The 14,680-nt window shown below is 39.2% G+C and overlaps 2 protein-coding genes across 2 annotated transcripts; both read right to left on the minus strand.

Moving 5' to 3' along the window:
• Nucleotides 1–2,942: 2,942 nt before the first annotated feature.
• LOC121299850 (glutathione S-transferase theta-1-like) lies at nt 2,943–8,200 on the minus strand. The gene is made up of 5 exons (XM_041228004.1): nt 7,996–8,200; nt 6,722–6,809; nt 5,800–5,950; nt 4,287–4,463; nt 2,943–3,469 (listed from the first exon to the last, which is right to left on the minus strand). Exons 1-5 carry the CDS (start codon nt 8,105–8,107, stop codon nt 3,269–3,271), a joined length of 729 nt encoding a protein of 242 aa, XP_041083938.1. The 5' UTR covers nt 8,108–8,200; the 3' UTR covers nt 2,943–3,268.
• A 1,473-nt stretch (nt 8,201–9,673) lies between these two features.
• LOC121299852 (ATP-dependent RNA helicase DDX51-like) lies at nt 9,674–14,451 on the minus strand. The gene is made up of 9 exons (XM_041228006.1): nt 14,427–14,451; nt 13,922–13,989; nt 13,314–13,459; nt 12,268–12,478; nt 12,047–12,158; nt 11,660–11,773; nt 10,914–11,015; nt 10,388–10,575; nt 9,674–9,762 (listed from the first exon to the last, which is right to left on the minus strand). Exons 3-6 carry the CDS (start codon nt 13,436–13,438, stop codon nt 11,715–11,717), a joined length of 507 nt encoding a protein of 168 aa, XP_041083940.1. The 5' UTR covers nt 13,439–13,459; nt 13,922–13,989; nt 14,427–14,451; the 3' UTR covers nt 9,674–9,762; nt 10,388–10,575; nt 10,914–11,015; nt 11,660–11,714.
• Between the last annotated feature and the right edge of the window lie 229 nt (nt 14,452–14,680).

The raw sequence follows: 14,680 nt of genomic DNA on the forward strand, positions 1-14,680 counted from the left end.
GAGCAATCTGTATTTTAGCAGTGGCTAAATATAATTTCTTTTTACCTTGCGTGTCAAAAGCTAGTATGAGCCACTGAAACTAACTGATATATTGGTATTTGCATGACTTTTTTTTTTTATAATTACTGTGTCAAGAGGTTACAGATTTCACATCTTTTTTCCCACACGGCTGGCTGAGGCTTACACCTTAGAGGTTGTTTTTTTTTTCTGAACACAATCTGTACGCTGGTAACAAATAACAAACCACGATGCAATCAGCTGCAAATATAATAATAACAAGGATCAGCGGAGCTCTGGTGGTGTTTGGAGTGCTTTGGAATCTTTTCAATCTTGTCATGACCGTCTATCTGCAGATGAAAAGCAGAAGTTACCAGACACTTGAATTCATAATTTCATGCATCTCATTCTTCAGTATATCCTTGGACTTGTCAATGATTTGCATTCTATATTTTAATGAGTTTCAAATCTTCTGCCACACCGAGATGGGAAGAGTCATGCCAGTGCTCTTCTTCATCTTGTTCAGTGCCAGCGCTTCAAGTTTCTGGTCCATTGCTTGGCTTTGCGTCTTCTACTGTGTGAAGATCATCAGCCTACCCACTGCTGTCTTTATCAATCTCAAGAAGAATATCTCACTGGTTATCAACTGGGCTCTCATCCTCACTGTGTTCTTCTGCTTCTTCTTGTGCTGCCCATTCTTGTCTCTTATTCCAATAATGCCAGCAAACGCTACTGCTAACAACACTTACAACATCAACAACACCCTGGGCATGCCATGCACCAAACATCTTTTCAATTTCCAAGACTTTTGCCTCCAAACTTTACTTTGTTATCTTTGTGTTATTTCTATGCCCCATTCCTCTCATAATCATGGTGACCACCAGCAGCCAGCTTGTGGTCCATCTCTGCAAACACACCCAGCGAATGAAAAGAAACCAGAACGAGTTCCAGAGCAGAAACTCCTACCTACTGATCTGCAAAATGATTATTTCCCTGGAGGTAGTGTATTTGTTCACCATCACAATGGCGTTTGTTTTCCTCCTGACTCAGGTAAAAGATGAAAAAATGTCTAACGAGTTCTTTATTTTAGATATGGCCTTCTACTGTGCAGCAACAGGAGTTCTATTGACGGCCACTAACAGGAATCTGAAGGAGAAACTTGTGTCTGTGTTCTGCTGTGGAAAGATACAGAGGCAGAGTGAGCCGAAGTGAAAAGCTATATTGATTCAGAGCATTCATCACTGTTTATTTATAGTGTGCATTTTGCATTGTTTTTGTCAGTGTTTCTAACGAGAGAATTTCAAACGTTTCTAACAAACTGTTTGAAATTCATTGCTTTCTTTTGCCTTTCATCTTATTGCTGTTGTTTTGTGTAAAAAATGAAGCTGCATTTGTTGGAGATTGAGGTGTATGCAAAATCTATATTTGCCTTGGCTATTGCTGACATACAACAATCTACCAAATACGTTTTTCTTTTAAACTACAGTTCAATGGGTTTTTAATTGGATATATTTTAATGTAAAGCTGAGGGGTTTTTACATTTTTTTTTAGTGAATGTAGCTTTAAATATAGATCTGTGTGTGTGGCTGTTGGTGTGTTCAGATTTTATGTTAGAATTTTAGACGTGCAATGTTGTACTGTAAACAAAAGATTTTGGAAGCAAATGCAGGTTTCAGATATATTTTTTCAGAAAACAATTTAATAAATATTTTTCTAGTATCTATATATATATATATATATATATATATATATATATATATATATATATATACACACACACACACACTGAGAGAATGTGTCAGAGAATAATATAAAGAGTATACAAATGATGTAGTTGCTTCATGAGGATGTCTATTTGAATCCAATCCATCAATTAGTCAAAATATTTTATGTAAATACAATACATAGATCATTTTATATGCAAATTAAGAGCTAGCAGCCTTAAGAATACCAGTTGTGACCGTCGCTCCAACCTGAAAAGGATGATGCAAACCGTGGCTGTTTCTCTCACACTATCATGAGCATCATTACCTTATTAAAAGATCAATTCACAAGCTGGCTCCCTGTCAGGAAAAAGCTCAGTATGTACAAAGTTCAAATCATCGGAAATTATAATATACAAATAATAAATGTAGCCAACATGTACTGCACCTTGAACACTGAATCCATCCAAACTTACTGTACATGAGTTAAGAGCCATTATGATTTGATAACCTTCACATATTAGAATTGTTTAAAGCAGTTGTCTTTGTACTGAACGCACTGCTTCTCAAAAGTGAATCTAGTGTGCATTTACTCACTTTCATCAATTTGCTTCGCTTTTAAATTGCAGCTTTAAAATGACAAATTTGTTTCTTTGGATGAAGAGCTCTTATTTTCAGAGATTTACTCAATCTTAGTTATCAAGCTTTGAAAATGCCACAGGAATTGAAATGTGCTAGATGATAAAGGATAGAAAGGAACCCTTAGCCTTAATTAACTCACACTTCTTGTCCAATGGGAAATGGGCTTCCGAGCAGATTGTTAACAGTGCTAGCAGGAGTACAGTATTATCCACAAAGGGTTCAGTAAAACTGTACGTATCATTTAAGGACACTGGGCCATATTTTCAAAGTGTTACCTCCAGTCTTCAATTCACTGCTATTTTTTTTTGAAAGGACAAAAAAAAAAAATTATGTCAATGTTACAAAAATGAGAAACATTTAAAACTCAACTCTCACGCAGAACACAACGGCATACCTCCATGAATTCAGCATCTCAAAGGTGAGCATTGTAAAGAATAGGGAGGTATGCTAAAGCATCTCAGTAAACATGTCAACCCAGGGTAAACTATGATACATGCAGTATGAGCATGGGGAAACTGCAAAAATACAGTGCAAAAGTAAACCATTAGAAAGGAGGTTTCAGCACCACAGAAACGCTAAAAAGAAAATCACCGATGGCAGTTTGTTACTAGAAAGTTTTATTGTGAAACATGAGTTTTCCAGGTTACAAATGTGTGGAAATATCCTGGTGGAACTCTGTTGCACTGCATTCTAGTCAATATGTGACAGTGTACAGCATGTTATGTTAACAATAGTTACTGGGAGAACATTGCATACAGTATATAGTAGCACACACACAGAAAGAGTACAAAAAACTTTGGTATGACGTCAACTTCTTGCATATGGGTATATTTATACAAAAAAATAAAAATAATACAAATCATCCTTGTTACACAACAAGAACCTAACCTGGCGCACATGCGGTGCACACAGAACAGGGTCAGGTTTTAATTTAAAATTTTTTGGAGCCAGGCCTTGAAATGCGGCAGCATAGCAGACTGCTCCATTTTCTTGGGCAGATCCCTGGCGTTCAATATCAGCTCATGAACTTCGTCAAAGAGCTCCTTTCCGATACTGTCTTTCACCCGCTCTCGCCACGCAGTCAGCTTCGGCCTGCCTTCGAAGATATCCAGACCGGAGCCAAGAGGCTTTGTTAAGAAGGGACACAGAAACAAAGCGACAGGCGTTTTTTAACGTCCAAATCTGAATGACATATATTCAACGACAATTCATTGACAGTTTCTGAAATAAATACCAAGAAAAAAAGTGCATTTTTACAATAATATGTGCGCTTTTTATAATGGGACATGAAAAACAGAAGTAGCGCTGGCAGTACATATTAGGTTGGACTTACTGGAACAATGGTGTCAGCTCTATGTAGTTTAATAGGAATACATTTCAATCACTTCAAGGCTAATACCATCTATAATAAATAACATTCCATGCCTTGTGACAGTAGACTAGTGGCTACTTCAGCAGCTGTTTTGTCCCTGATTAACCACTAAAAATAACCAGCTTACTTTTAGAGCCAGGTGCTGTTGTCCCATTTTAATTTACCACGTTACTCAACTTCATCATTTACAAAGGAACAATTTTAAATATGCCAGAATCCTCTTCCCATACTCCCCCCCCCCCCCCCCTAAAAAAATAAATAAAAACATTGCTGTTTTTTTTTTTTTTTCTGTTAATCACTTCGTATTGTTAAATTCAAATAAAAGTGATTAGCCAGTTTAAAATACTGTGCACAAAATAGGACTCCCATTCTGTAGGAGATTGAGCCATTCCAGGTTTTACTTTGAGCTTAGTTAGTCACATCCAAGCTTAGGCACACCAAAGAGTTGGAAAGCTCGGGTGTGGTGTGTATAAAAGTTCACTGAAATAGCTACAACTGAAATGCAAGAGACTTTTTTTCTATACTGAAATAAATCAAAGTCAATGCCTCATGCCTCACAAGGCATAACGTACCTGAATTAGCTCTACTATGGCGACAATGTCTGCCAGGGAGATTTCCTGGCCCACGATAAAGTTCTTGTCCTGCAGAAAGTACTCCTCAAACAGCTGCAGCGATGTGTTCAGTTCCTCCAATCTGGAATCCATCTTAGCTTGCAGGGTGTTATTGCCAGTTGTAATGGGCATCATCAGCTGTATAAGGGAGACAAGAGTGGTCCCTCGATCACATATTAGGATGGCATGGGCTGGCAGTGAGAGTCGCCAGTCTGCGCTGCATGCAGGGTGGTTTTGTATACATGCCAGGGTGATTCATAAAAAAGATCAGGCTGGTGGCAAGTTTTTGTTCCTCCTGCTTGTATAAAAAAGGGAAGGCAGTCTCCCACCCCCAATGTAAATAGTGTGTTTAATTGTATTGTTTCATTACTGTGCCCAGTGTGCTGCAAGCAGTCTGTATGCATGAGGGTGCATGCCGATTGCTGAAAGTAGGACTGAAGCTTTGCAGCTAAAGAGCCTGTCTGTATCTGTATCTGTGTCTGGATCATTTAAAAGGACTGTGTCCGCCTACAACAACAACACTGGATCTCCTCTGATTGTGTACTTCCGCTTCTGATCTGCCCTCCTGATAGCGAATAGGCAAGCCGAACTTTCACATGGGCCTCAACAGACATCGACAGATTGCTGTCTCTGTTGCCACACTTTACAGCTGGATAACATTCCCAACCGCTTGATGTACAGCAAACACACTGCCCCTGTCTCTTCCCCAAATTAACCTTTGAACTGTAAATTGAGCAATGGGCACAGACATTGCTATTTCAAATCATTACAACACAGAGGCTGCAAACTTAGTTTACCCTACTTATCAGCCAGCGGTTATTTTCAAGGCTGTCTAATATTTACTCTGCCGTCAGCCTGCTCGCAACAGCAATCCAAGATGAACTATAGCCCAATGAAACCAACTGGAGTGTAGAGACATTGGGTCACATTTTCAGTTTACTCTAGTCTTCAATGAACTTCTACTTTTGAAAGGTGAAAAACACCTCTTTACAAAACTTGTATCAAACATCGAGGTAATGTGAATCAAGGTCACTTCAGCACTCTCAAGCTCTTTGTTTCTCAACTGTGTACAAAATGAAAGGCTTTCATTTGAGACTCATTCCTTTAATCTGTAATTTTATTGGAATTCTAAATTAAAATGCATTATTCAGCCACCACACTATACTAGAAGTAGGAACAGATAAACGAAAAGCACAGATACAGTGGTGGATCTAAACTACCCCAATGTTTGATTTACTGACCCATTTATTAACATTAATAAATGTGATTTAAATACAGTGGCTATAAAAACAGTGGATAAGGTCTGCAAAAAAAGGATCTTAATTCATCTGAGAAGTGACAGTATTAACCCAGCACAGATTAGATCATTAAAATCGATACCTGTACAAACAGGTCATATTTTACCATCAAACACATTAAACATGTGGAACATTCCTCTCCACACTGTGGCATGAAGGCCCCTGTGCTCACATACCTTGAACCAGAAGATCTGCGAGGCAGGGGCCCGGATTGCTGCGTGCTGCCAGGAGAGATACTCATCCACCTTGGCTTGTTTCTGCAGGTCTGAAGGGTACCAGTGGTCTGGGGTCTTGAACTTCTGACACATATACAACAGGATTGCAATGCTGCAATACCGTAAAGAAAATAAAAAAACATTTCACATTGAGATAGGACAGACTCATTTAAATAGAAGAATTTGCAGTGCTTTTGACTGCTGTGACTGCTTAGTTCAATGTATATGTAAAGTGGTAGGAAATACAGCCAGTACATTTTCCCCCACAATGTTTTCAATGATGATGCATTCTTATCATGCGATTGCGTTCAATGCTCTGCAGTATAAGCTGTACTACCCAAACAGGCAAGTTCTCACAGGCTACATCTACGTGACAGTTAAATATGTTCTTAGGAAAAGCAGCTTACCTTGAAGGGTGAGCAGAGGCATACTATTTACCATAAAATAAAAGACAATAAAAACTGTTGCTGTGAATTTTAAAACTCCACATTTATTATACAGGATAAAATGTTTTAAAAAACTCCCACTGCACAGCAGTTTGGTCTATTCCTGGTTTTACTATGAGTTTAATAAGACACGCCTGAGCTAGTTTTTTATATACTGTGGCTGATCAAGCTCTTAGTAAAACCTGGAATGGGTGAAACTGCTATGGAATATTATTTCCATTCGTGATTGTATATATTAAAGTCTGGGTGAAAATAAATCTCAGTTTTCAGTCTATGGGGCTTATCTCACAGATATGACACACTGTCAAAAGAAGACACCTATCTGCACTCAAACCATGCACAGAGAGCTACAAAGTCCTATTTGTTTATTTTGTTTGTTTGTTTTTGCTACATATGTTTGAGTATAAACCATTTCTATGCCTTTTAGTAAGGCATACCTTTCAGCAAGATGGTACTCTCCATCTTTCATGGCTGGAACTTTCCTCAGAGGATTAACCTTCCCGAACTCTTCACTATAGTGCTGACCTAGAACAAAGGACATGCAAATAGATTAACGTGGTTTCAAGCCTCTGTACAGCCAGGAATTCACTAAATGGGCACCCCCTAAAGCCCTTAACTCAGCGAGCTATGTGTCTGACTCAATTATTTATTATCAAACCCACCAGTCAAAGAGGGAGTAATCTACTTGGTTATTTAGCTTGGCAATTTCCTTTAGGTCCAGTGACACTTGTTTTTTCATATTTCAAGCAAATGTATTCTTGTTAATGTGTACAGGACAATGTATGTCTGTATGGTCGACAGCAAGGTAATGTCAAAATCGAATTATTTGATCAAGTTCTAGGAAAAAGATAAACTGATTATCTGAACGGCAAGCTTCAAAATGTTGTGATGATTATTCTAATACCCGTAAGTTTGCTCATCAGCACGTCGTCGGTTTGCCAGTAGTCTGAAATCAATCAGATTTTTAATGTAACAGTAGAACATTACATAACACTATATTTGCATGGCGCAAACCAAAAACGCATAAGCTTAAAAGTAGGATACTGTTCAGAGAGAATGTGGCCTATAGTAAAACCAGACACTGATTCTAATGGCCTACACGATTCCTTTCAACTTCTTTGCAAAAAAGGCAAACAAAACACAACTATACTTTAGTATAAAAGGGTATTGTAAGGTCCACGGACTGAACCATAAAAACAAGCATGACGCATTACAACATTGCGTGCTTGCAAAACCACTATGTGTACAAATGCATTTGAAGTTACCGATGCATGAACTGCTAGGTTCACGCCTTTTTTTCCTGCAAAGTACTGTACGAGAATTATTACTTTTCACATGAACTACACACACACAAAAAAACAATAGTTAATGGCAATGAGGCTACGCGCTGTTTCCCCATTTCTGCAAACCAAAATATATACCTTATATACGCGTGAAGTGTGAAAATATATTGTAAAATAACGACTTCTACTTATGCACGAACTAGGTACATACATACATAAACACAACTCACAAAATAATTACATATTGTGTGCCAATATAGAAAAAAATAAAATACTTAAGGGAAGTCCTATAGTCGAAATCTGAACGTGTGGACAGCATCACATAGCGAACAGTGTATCGCTCATATGTTTGATCATTGTATATATATATATATATATATATATATATATATATATATATATATATATATATAGCACAAATAACTCACCTTCAGAAAGCGACAGCTGCTTAAACTCAAAAGGGATGTTGTTTTTCTTGGCAAAGATGTAAACAGACCTGCATGGCTGCGAATACAGATCTAGATATAACTCCAGTACCATATTTAATTCAAAACATAACTTTGCTCAACAACTGCAGAGAGCAATGGTTTAATCAAAAAACAAACAAAAAAGTTCGTCCACTCTCACGGTCAACAAACTGCACAAGCCCCTCCTCTTAATAGAATATTTAAATACGTGAATTTAAGCCCACATACACCAGTTCAACAGCAACCAATGCGGACCAATCACAAGTCGTGTAATTATGCATGAATATAAAAAAGTAAAATCACATCGTAACATCCTACTATTCAATAAACATAACACAAAATGTTTACAGAAATGTTATGTATCCCCCCCCCCCCCCTTCCTACTGGATAGGAATTTCTTAACGTGTACTTGTCATGCTGATTATACGATATATTATTGATGTTTTTTTGAGAACTACAAATGCATTGATATCACATTTCAACATAACTCTACATTGACATCTGGACTGCTAAAAACATCGAATAGACTTTCTGCCTTCGACGCCAAATACCTGTCCAACTGTCCATCTGTTTATTATAACACGTTTGATAAATACTTAAACAAACTAAGCTTGCAATAAAGAATGGAATCACTCTCATGGAGCCAGTGCAGGGAAGGTCATTGTCACTGCTTGTGCTATCCCTGCTCAGTGGTTAAATAGGGTCTCAAAAGCCACTAATTCAGAATCTCCCCCCACAATTCGTCACACACATATAGCTTAATACACCACTCCACTGTATGTAAAAGTCTTGACCCCCCCCAAGTCACTTAACCTCCTTGCGCTCAGTCCTTCGGATGAGATGTAAACTCGAGGTCCAATTGTAAGTGATGCGTAGTTCACCCCCAAGTCTCTAAGTCGTTTTGGATAAAAAATGTCTGCTAAATAATAATAATAATAATAATAATAATAATAATAATAATATCAATCTGAAGGTCTAGCTACAATTAGACCAGCAAAGGTACCAGGATACAGCTGATAATCTATAGCTTTATATTTAACATATTTACATATCATGAATTAACGTAAGAGTGAAGAATCTAACTGTTCTCAGCACAGTAACAGGAACGATCAGTGACAATATAAACTGAAGCATTGGTTAGCATTCCTTCATTAACAGCTGTACAGGATTTTGGACTATTGTATTGCAAGACAAATTGGCTTGAATCCCTGAACGAGGCTCTCACCACATGTCCCAAAATAGTAAACAGTATCTTGGTGTGAAATTCAGAGAAGTGAAATAAGTCTGGAAGACTAACTGTGCTCTGGTTTTCAACTGTGGTATTTGGGTTACCTGCTGCACAGATTGTATGTTTCTAGGCTTTGTAAATTTCAAGACAGTGACTTCTTCAAGCCAGTTTGTGCTGATTACCTGGGTCAGCGATGCTCATCTCGTCGGCACACAGGAACTTCTTCTGAAGCTCACCATCAGCCAGATGCAATCAGACAGCCGGGTTACATAGACCTATAAGAATCTCTGGCAGCCAGCATTTCTCAAAAAGCACAACAGGCCCAAGCTGGCTACAACTCCAGGAATGTTGTGGGTGAAGAAGATCAGCGTGTTGTAGAGTGCCAGGTTTAATACAATGACATCAACAGGCGTGAAGACACTCTGCTTCCGACTATACCAAAAGATGACCATCAAAACAGCTGCTTGGTGGTCTTCCAAGGCAGGAAGACTTTCAATAACCTGAATTTAGAGTTAGTTAGGCAAGTTGGCACAGGCAGCTAATGACTAATTAACAGCACTCAATTAGGAGTGGCTTAATCATTTCATAACTGACTTTCAGCTAAAGGGGGATATGTGACACCCCACTTTTTAAAATTCATATGCTTAAAAAACCCATCGCTTCAATCCTGTTCTCAAACATGACTTCTCCCTCAGTACAGATGGTATACATTAGTATGACTATAAGCCTGTGCCTCTCCGCCTCCAGTGCAGGGCTTTTCAATCCCAGTCCTGGGGACCTGTGTCAGCTGGGTTTCATTCCAATGGAGTTCTCAATTACTTAACTATACCCTTAATTCAACAGATCATTTGATGACTTAGACCTTTTTACTTGTATTCAGCTCTGAAACAGTTGCAGATTTTATTGAACTGTGCAGCTGTTCAAGAGATGAAAACAATGAAAAAGGTCCAATTAAGCAGATCCGTTCAATTAAGGGTCTAGTTAAGTAACTGAGAGCTCAGTTGGAATGAAACCCAGAAGACACAGGGGGTCCCCCAGGACCAGGATTGAGAAGCCCCTGCTCTAGTGGATGTAAAAATTAAAATCAGTAATAACTATCACACAACAAAATGTTGCATTTCTTACATCCAAGTGGATGTGATGACAAGAAGCCTTTAAAAACCAAGTGCAGTAGCTGCCTTAACACGGCTCTGGAGCTCCTCAAGGGCATTCTCATACTGTGGAATGAGTGGCTTCAGGTTTTCAAGTCTGATTAATTGTTTCTGCACAGCAGGGCTGCCAGCAACCCTCAGTATCTGAAGGAAATTCTTCTCCTGAAGAAACAGCATGCACTTTGTCAGCAGGGACGGAAATAGGTAACAAGTGTGTCTGATTAAACTTATAGAGTATAACCAGGAATGGATAAAACCGCTATGCAATGGGGGTCTTATTTCCATCCCTGGTTAGTATTACAATACAGCAAAGTTTCTACTCTTAGACACACAGCAAGATACGTGTATTAGAAAAACTGTTTTTCCTACAAAATCCCACACAATAGGCTAAACATTACCAATATGCTACTTAATATTTGATTTATTAACCAATTAACTTTAACAGCAAGGGTTTAATGAAATTGCATGTTCGTTTTTGTTAAGATTATCAACTCTCTCACCGATGAACATATGTCCTGGTAAACTGTGGAGCATCGTAGTTAATCCCGCATTTCACGCCGTCAACATCAATTCCTCTGGCTGTGGCATCTGTGCTGATTAACCTGTTTGTGGACAAAGAATATTTTTTTGGTCTCTGGTAAAACAAAGTGTAAAAGGTTAAAGTGAAAATCTCTATTAGAAACCGGTAAGAGCAATCAGTTAGCAACGGAAGCAATCGGGCACACTGTAACGGATCATACTTATTACAGGAGTTATAAAAGCAGTGATCAGTCTCACCTCAGTCTGCAGGTCTTTAAATGGTTACCTGCTGTACTGGAAGAGATCCAAGGTGTACGCTTAGGGAAAACAGTTAATCTTAGAGAGTAATTAGTGGGGTTCCGAAAAACAGTGTTATACGTCGTCCCAACGTGTTGCTACAACTGTTTAAATAACGTACCTGTCATTTTTCTTTTCATTGTTAACATCCTGACAACTTTTTACACTTAGAACTTTAAAGTCTGTTTCAAAGCTCTTTTCAAAGTGGCTGCTCTAGTGCACTGGGGTTTGAGATCTGTCCTCTAGATCACTGCAGGAAGAGCGATTAAAAAAAAAACAACAATAAAAAAAAAAACATAAGTGCTCTGGCTTTTCTGTTCCATACCACATCATGGATCGCTACTGCCGTGTTACTATGCCTTTGTAACTAATTGGTTGAGTGATCCATTTAGAAGCATCTCATACCCTCTCATGTACATGGGCTACTCACAGCTGGATTTGGCCCTGCTCAAACTCCTTCAGCGTTTTCTTCCTCTCGTTGGGACTCAGACGAGATGAGAACTCAGCCGCCGCCACTCCCCCCTATGAACAGAGCAGAGGTAGTCTGCAAAGGAATCAGTAATGCAGATGTAACCTATTAACTCAAACAAAGACAAAGACAGATGACTACACTATATTGCACTCCTGCTATGCTAAAAATATGACTGTAGCAGCGGCTGACATGCCTCAAGCAGGGGCTACAAAGTTGGCTAACACTCCTGTGTGAAGCGTCTCTGGAGTCTGTAATGCACAGCACAGGGTTGAACTTCAGCCGCAGCAGGAAGTGCAGTATAATCAGAGGCTTGTTGGCAAGATTAACTCTTGTAACACAAGCTACCTGTTCTACTGGAACTGGGTTGGACGGTTACTTTGAGCACAGTTTCAGGAACATTGAGTCCTCTGAACCTCATTAAGGTTGGCATGTGAACTCTGCATATTTGTTTTGGGATCTAAAAAAAAAAACAATCAATTACAATGATTCCCTGTGCAGTTAAAAACAGTAAATCTATTTTGAAGTTCACCCAAATTTAAAGCAGTCAGACAGCTGGGAGTGCTCACAGCGAGTCCCTGGGGGAAGTTGAACTTCTCCGCGATCTGTCCGGAGGCAGTCCTGTGAGGCTCAAAGCCCTGCCCTGACCGCTGATTCTCGCTGTGGACGGAGGTGAAGAGGCGAGGCTGGTGCAGGCCCTGCTGCTGTAGCTTCTCACGGTTCTGTGTCAGGGTGGCTGAGAACATCATCTTCTGGAGGGGCATGTGGGGCTGCCACAGGCTGTGGAGAGAACACAGCATAACACAGGGGTAAGGGCAACTCTATTGACATGCCTTCTAGAATCTAGAACAGGGGAGCATGATCAGCCAATACGAACACAGAAAGCACTATTTTTTTTTTTTTTTTTTTGTCTTTGCATTCTAAGACTTGTTAAAACAATGCCATTGCCAAACTTTTGGAATTGTCCCACTATATTTATTTAAAACAGACTTAAAAAAAAAAAAAGATAAAAGGGAAAAAATTGCTATAGAACTAAATTTATTTTATCTTTCTACCACAGTGCAATTACAAAATACAGCTGCAGCAAAAAATAAAGCCTTTGAAAGACATAACAGGTGGCCGATTCCCTTGTTTGTTAAACAATGTTTATGTGGTAAAAAAAAAAAAAGTCTGCTGAGAAACAGGAAAGAATAAATAGACCTAACAAGAGTAAGCGATCCTTTGAAAATGTAATCCTGATTGATTTAAATCTCATTCTTGAGTTCAATGGATTAGCGTTGGGGTTTTCATTTGGATTACATTACTAAACTCTGTTAACAGAATTGGCACAGTAGCATCTCACATTATTTACTAAACCTCAATGTGATCCCTGCTAATTGCTGGGTCCTATTACAATGAATCATATGGGGCGCCATAAGCCACTGTACAGTGGGGATAAACAGAGTCACCGCATGGAAATGCACTTCTGTTACACTGATCAGCCATCGATTTCAGACGAACGGCAAGCGCAAGGTTATTCATTGTGATGGTTCTACTTTAATACAACTTTGATCACCAAATACTCTTGGGCTTCCAGTGGTGTGATTCCATGAGGAGACCCATATCCAACGCTTACCTTGCTGCTGTGACAGGGCCAGGCTCTGCCCTCCTGAAGAGCGAGCCCAGCTCCAGGCTTCCCTGTGCTCTGTACACCTCCTTCACCACATAGCTCAGCCAATCCTGGTGCATGCCGTCAATCATCCGGTCCGCCTCATCTATGACCTGTATGAACAGCCAAATCACTTAGGAGCAAAAAGCCACTCACTAATGTCGCTATTCCCGTCGCAAACTTACTGCTCCATAAGATCAATAACACTAAAGGCTGCCAAGTACAATAATACATTAGTTAAATTTTTACACAGTAAGTGACTTGCAAAGTTTCAGGTAAAATATTTTACGGCAACTCAAATTAACAGACAAAGCTTGTTTTTCCCGTTCAGTACTAGTGCAGTTGCTCAATTACCTGCTAATTAAGTTTTGTAGCTTAAAGAACACACAATGAAGGGCACATTAAAAGGCAGACAGTTCCTCTAAATATGAGCCTGTTGGGCACTTAATATCATTACATTATTTAGTTAAAAAGCAGATCTCTTATTGTATTGCCTTGCTTGACAGGAAAGGCGCTACATGAGTTCTGGCTGTATTGTATTGCACTGTACTGTACTGTACTGCGCTCTATTGTACCTGTTGTGCCAGTTCCTTGGTTGGCAGCACTGCTAGAACCCGCACCTCACAGATAACACCAACAGAGCCTGCAGGAGAGGCACAATTATAAACACTGAGATATAAGCGATGAGAAACATAGTTTGAATTATATTTTCTAACAGCAAAGCTATAAATTTCCTTTGATACATTTTCTGTTGTTGGCAAAACACTGCATCCGTGGATAATATGGTGTGGACATGAAAACCAAAGACAGAAACAACTGCATGAATGCTCTCCCCAGAAGCAAGCCAAAAGTATATACAGATATACTTGAGCAACAGCTCTCAGACTGATTGCACTCATTGTGCAGTTTAAAGGTAAGGGGTGTCCTTAAAGTAAAAGTGTTCAATTGCAATTTAAAGCTGTTTACTCTTGAAAAGAGTGCCAGCAATACTTGCTATCTTATGACAGAGGTTACATCCCAATAGTCTTGCTTTAAAAGTAACTCAATCAACCACATACATGAATACAGAATACATTCTACCTGGATGACAAAAGCAAGAGCCCCGTTGGCGCTGAAACGCAGATGTCTCTTAGTCTGTAACCACCCCTGCCAATCAGTATCCCGTGCAGCACACTTTCCAAAACAGCTGGGATCAATTCCGCCTGGACAGCAGCAAACTGATAAAAATGACAGAAATTCAGAGCTGTCTTAGCAAGGTGGTTTTTAATGACATATTCATGCACATGCAAAGCCAGAACCCCAACACTTGAACTAATCGTGTTCTGATTCTTATT

The sequence above is a fragment of the Polyodon spathula genome, chromosome 25 (genome assembly GCF_017654505.1).
Source record: "Polyodon spathula isolate WHYD16114869_AA chromosome 25, ASM1765450v1, whole genome shotgun sequence".
Classification (NCBI taxonomy): Eukaryota; Metazoa; Chordata; class Actinopteri; order Acipenseriformes; family Polyodontidae; genus Polyodon; species Polyodon spathula.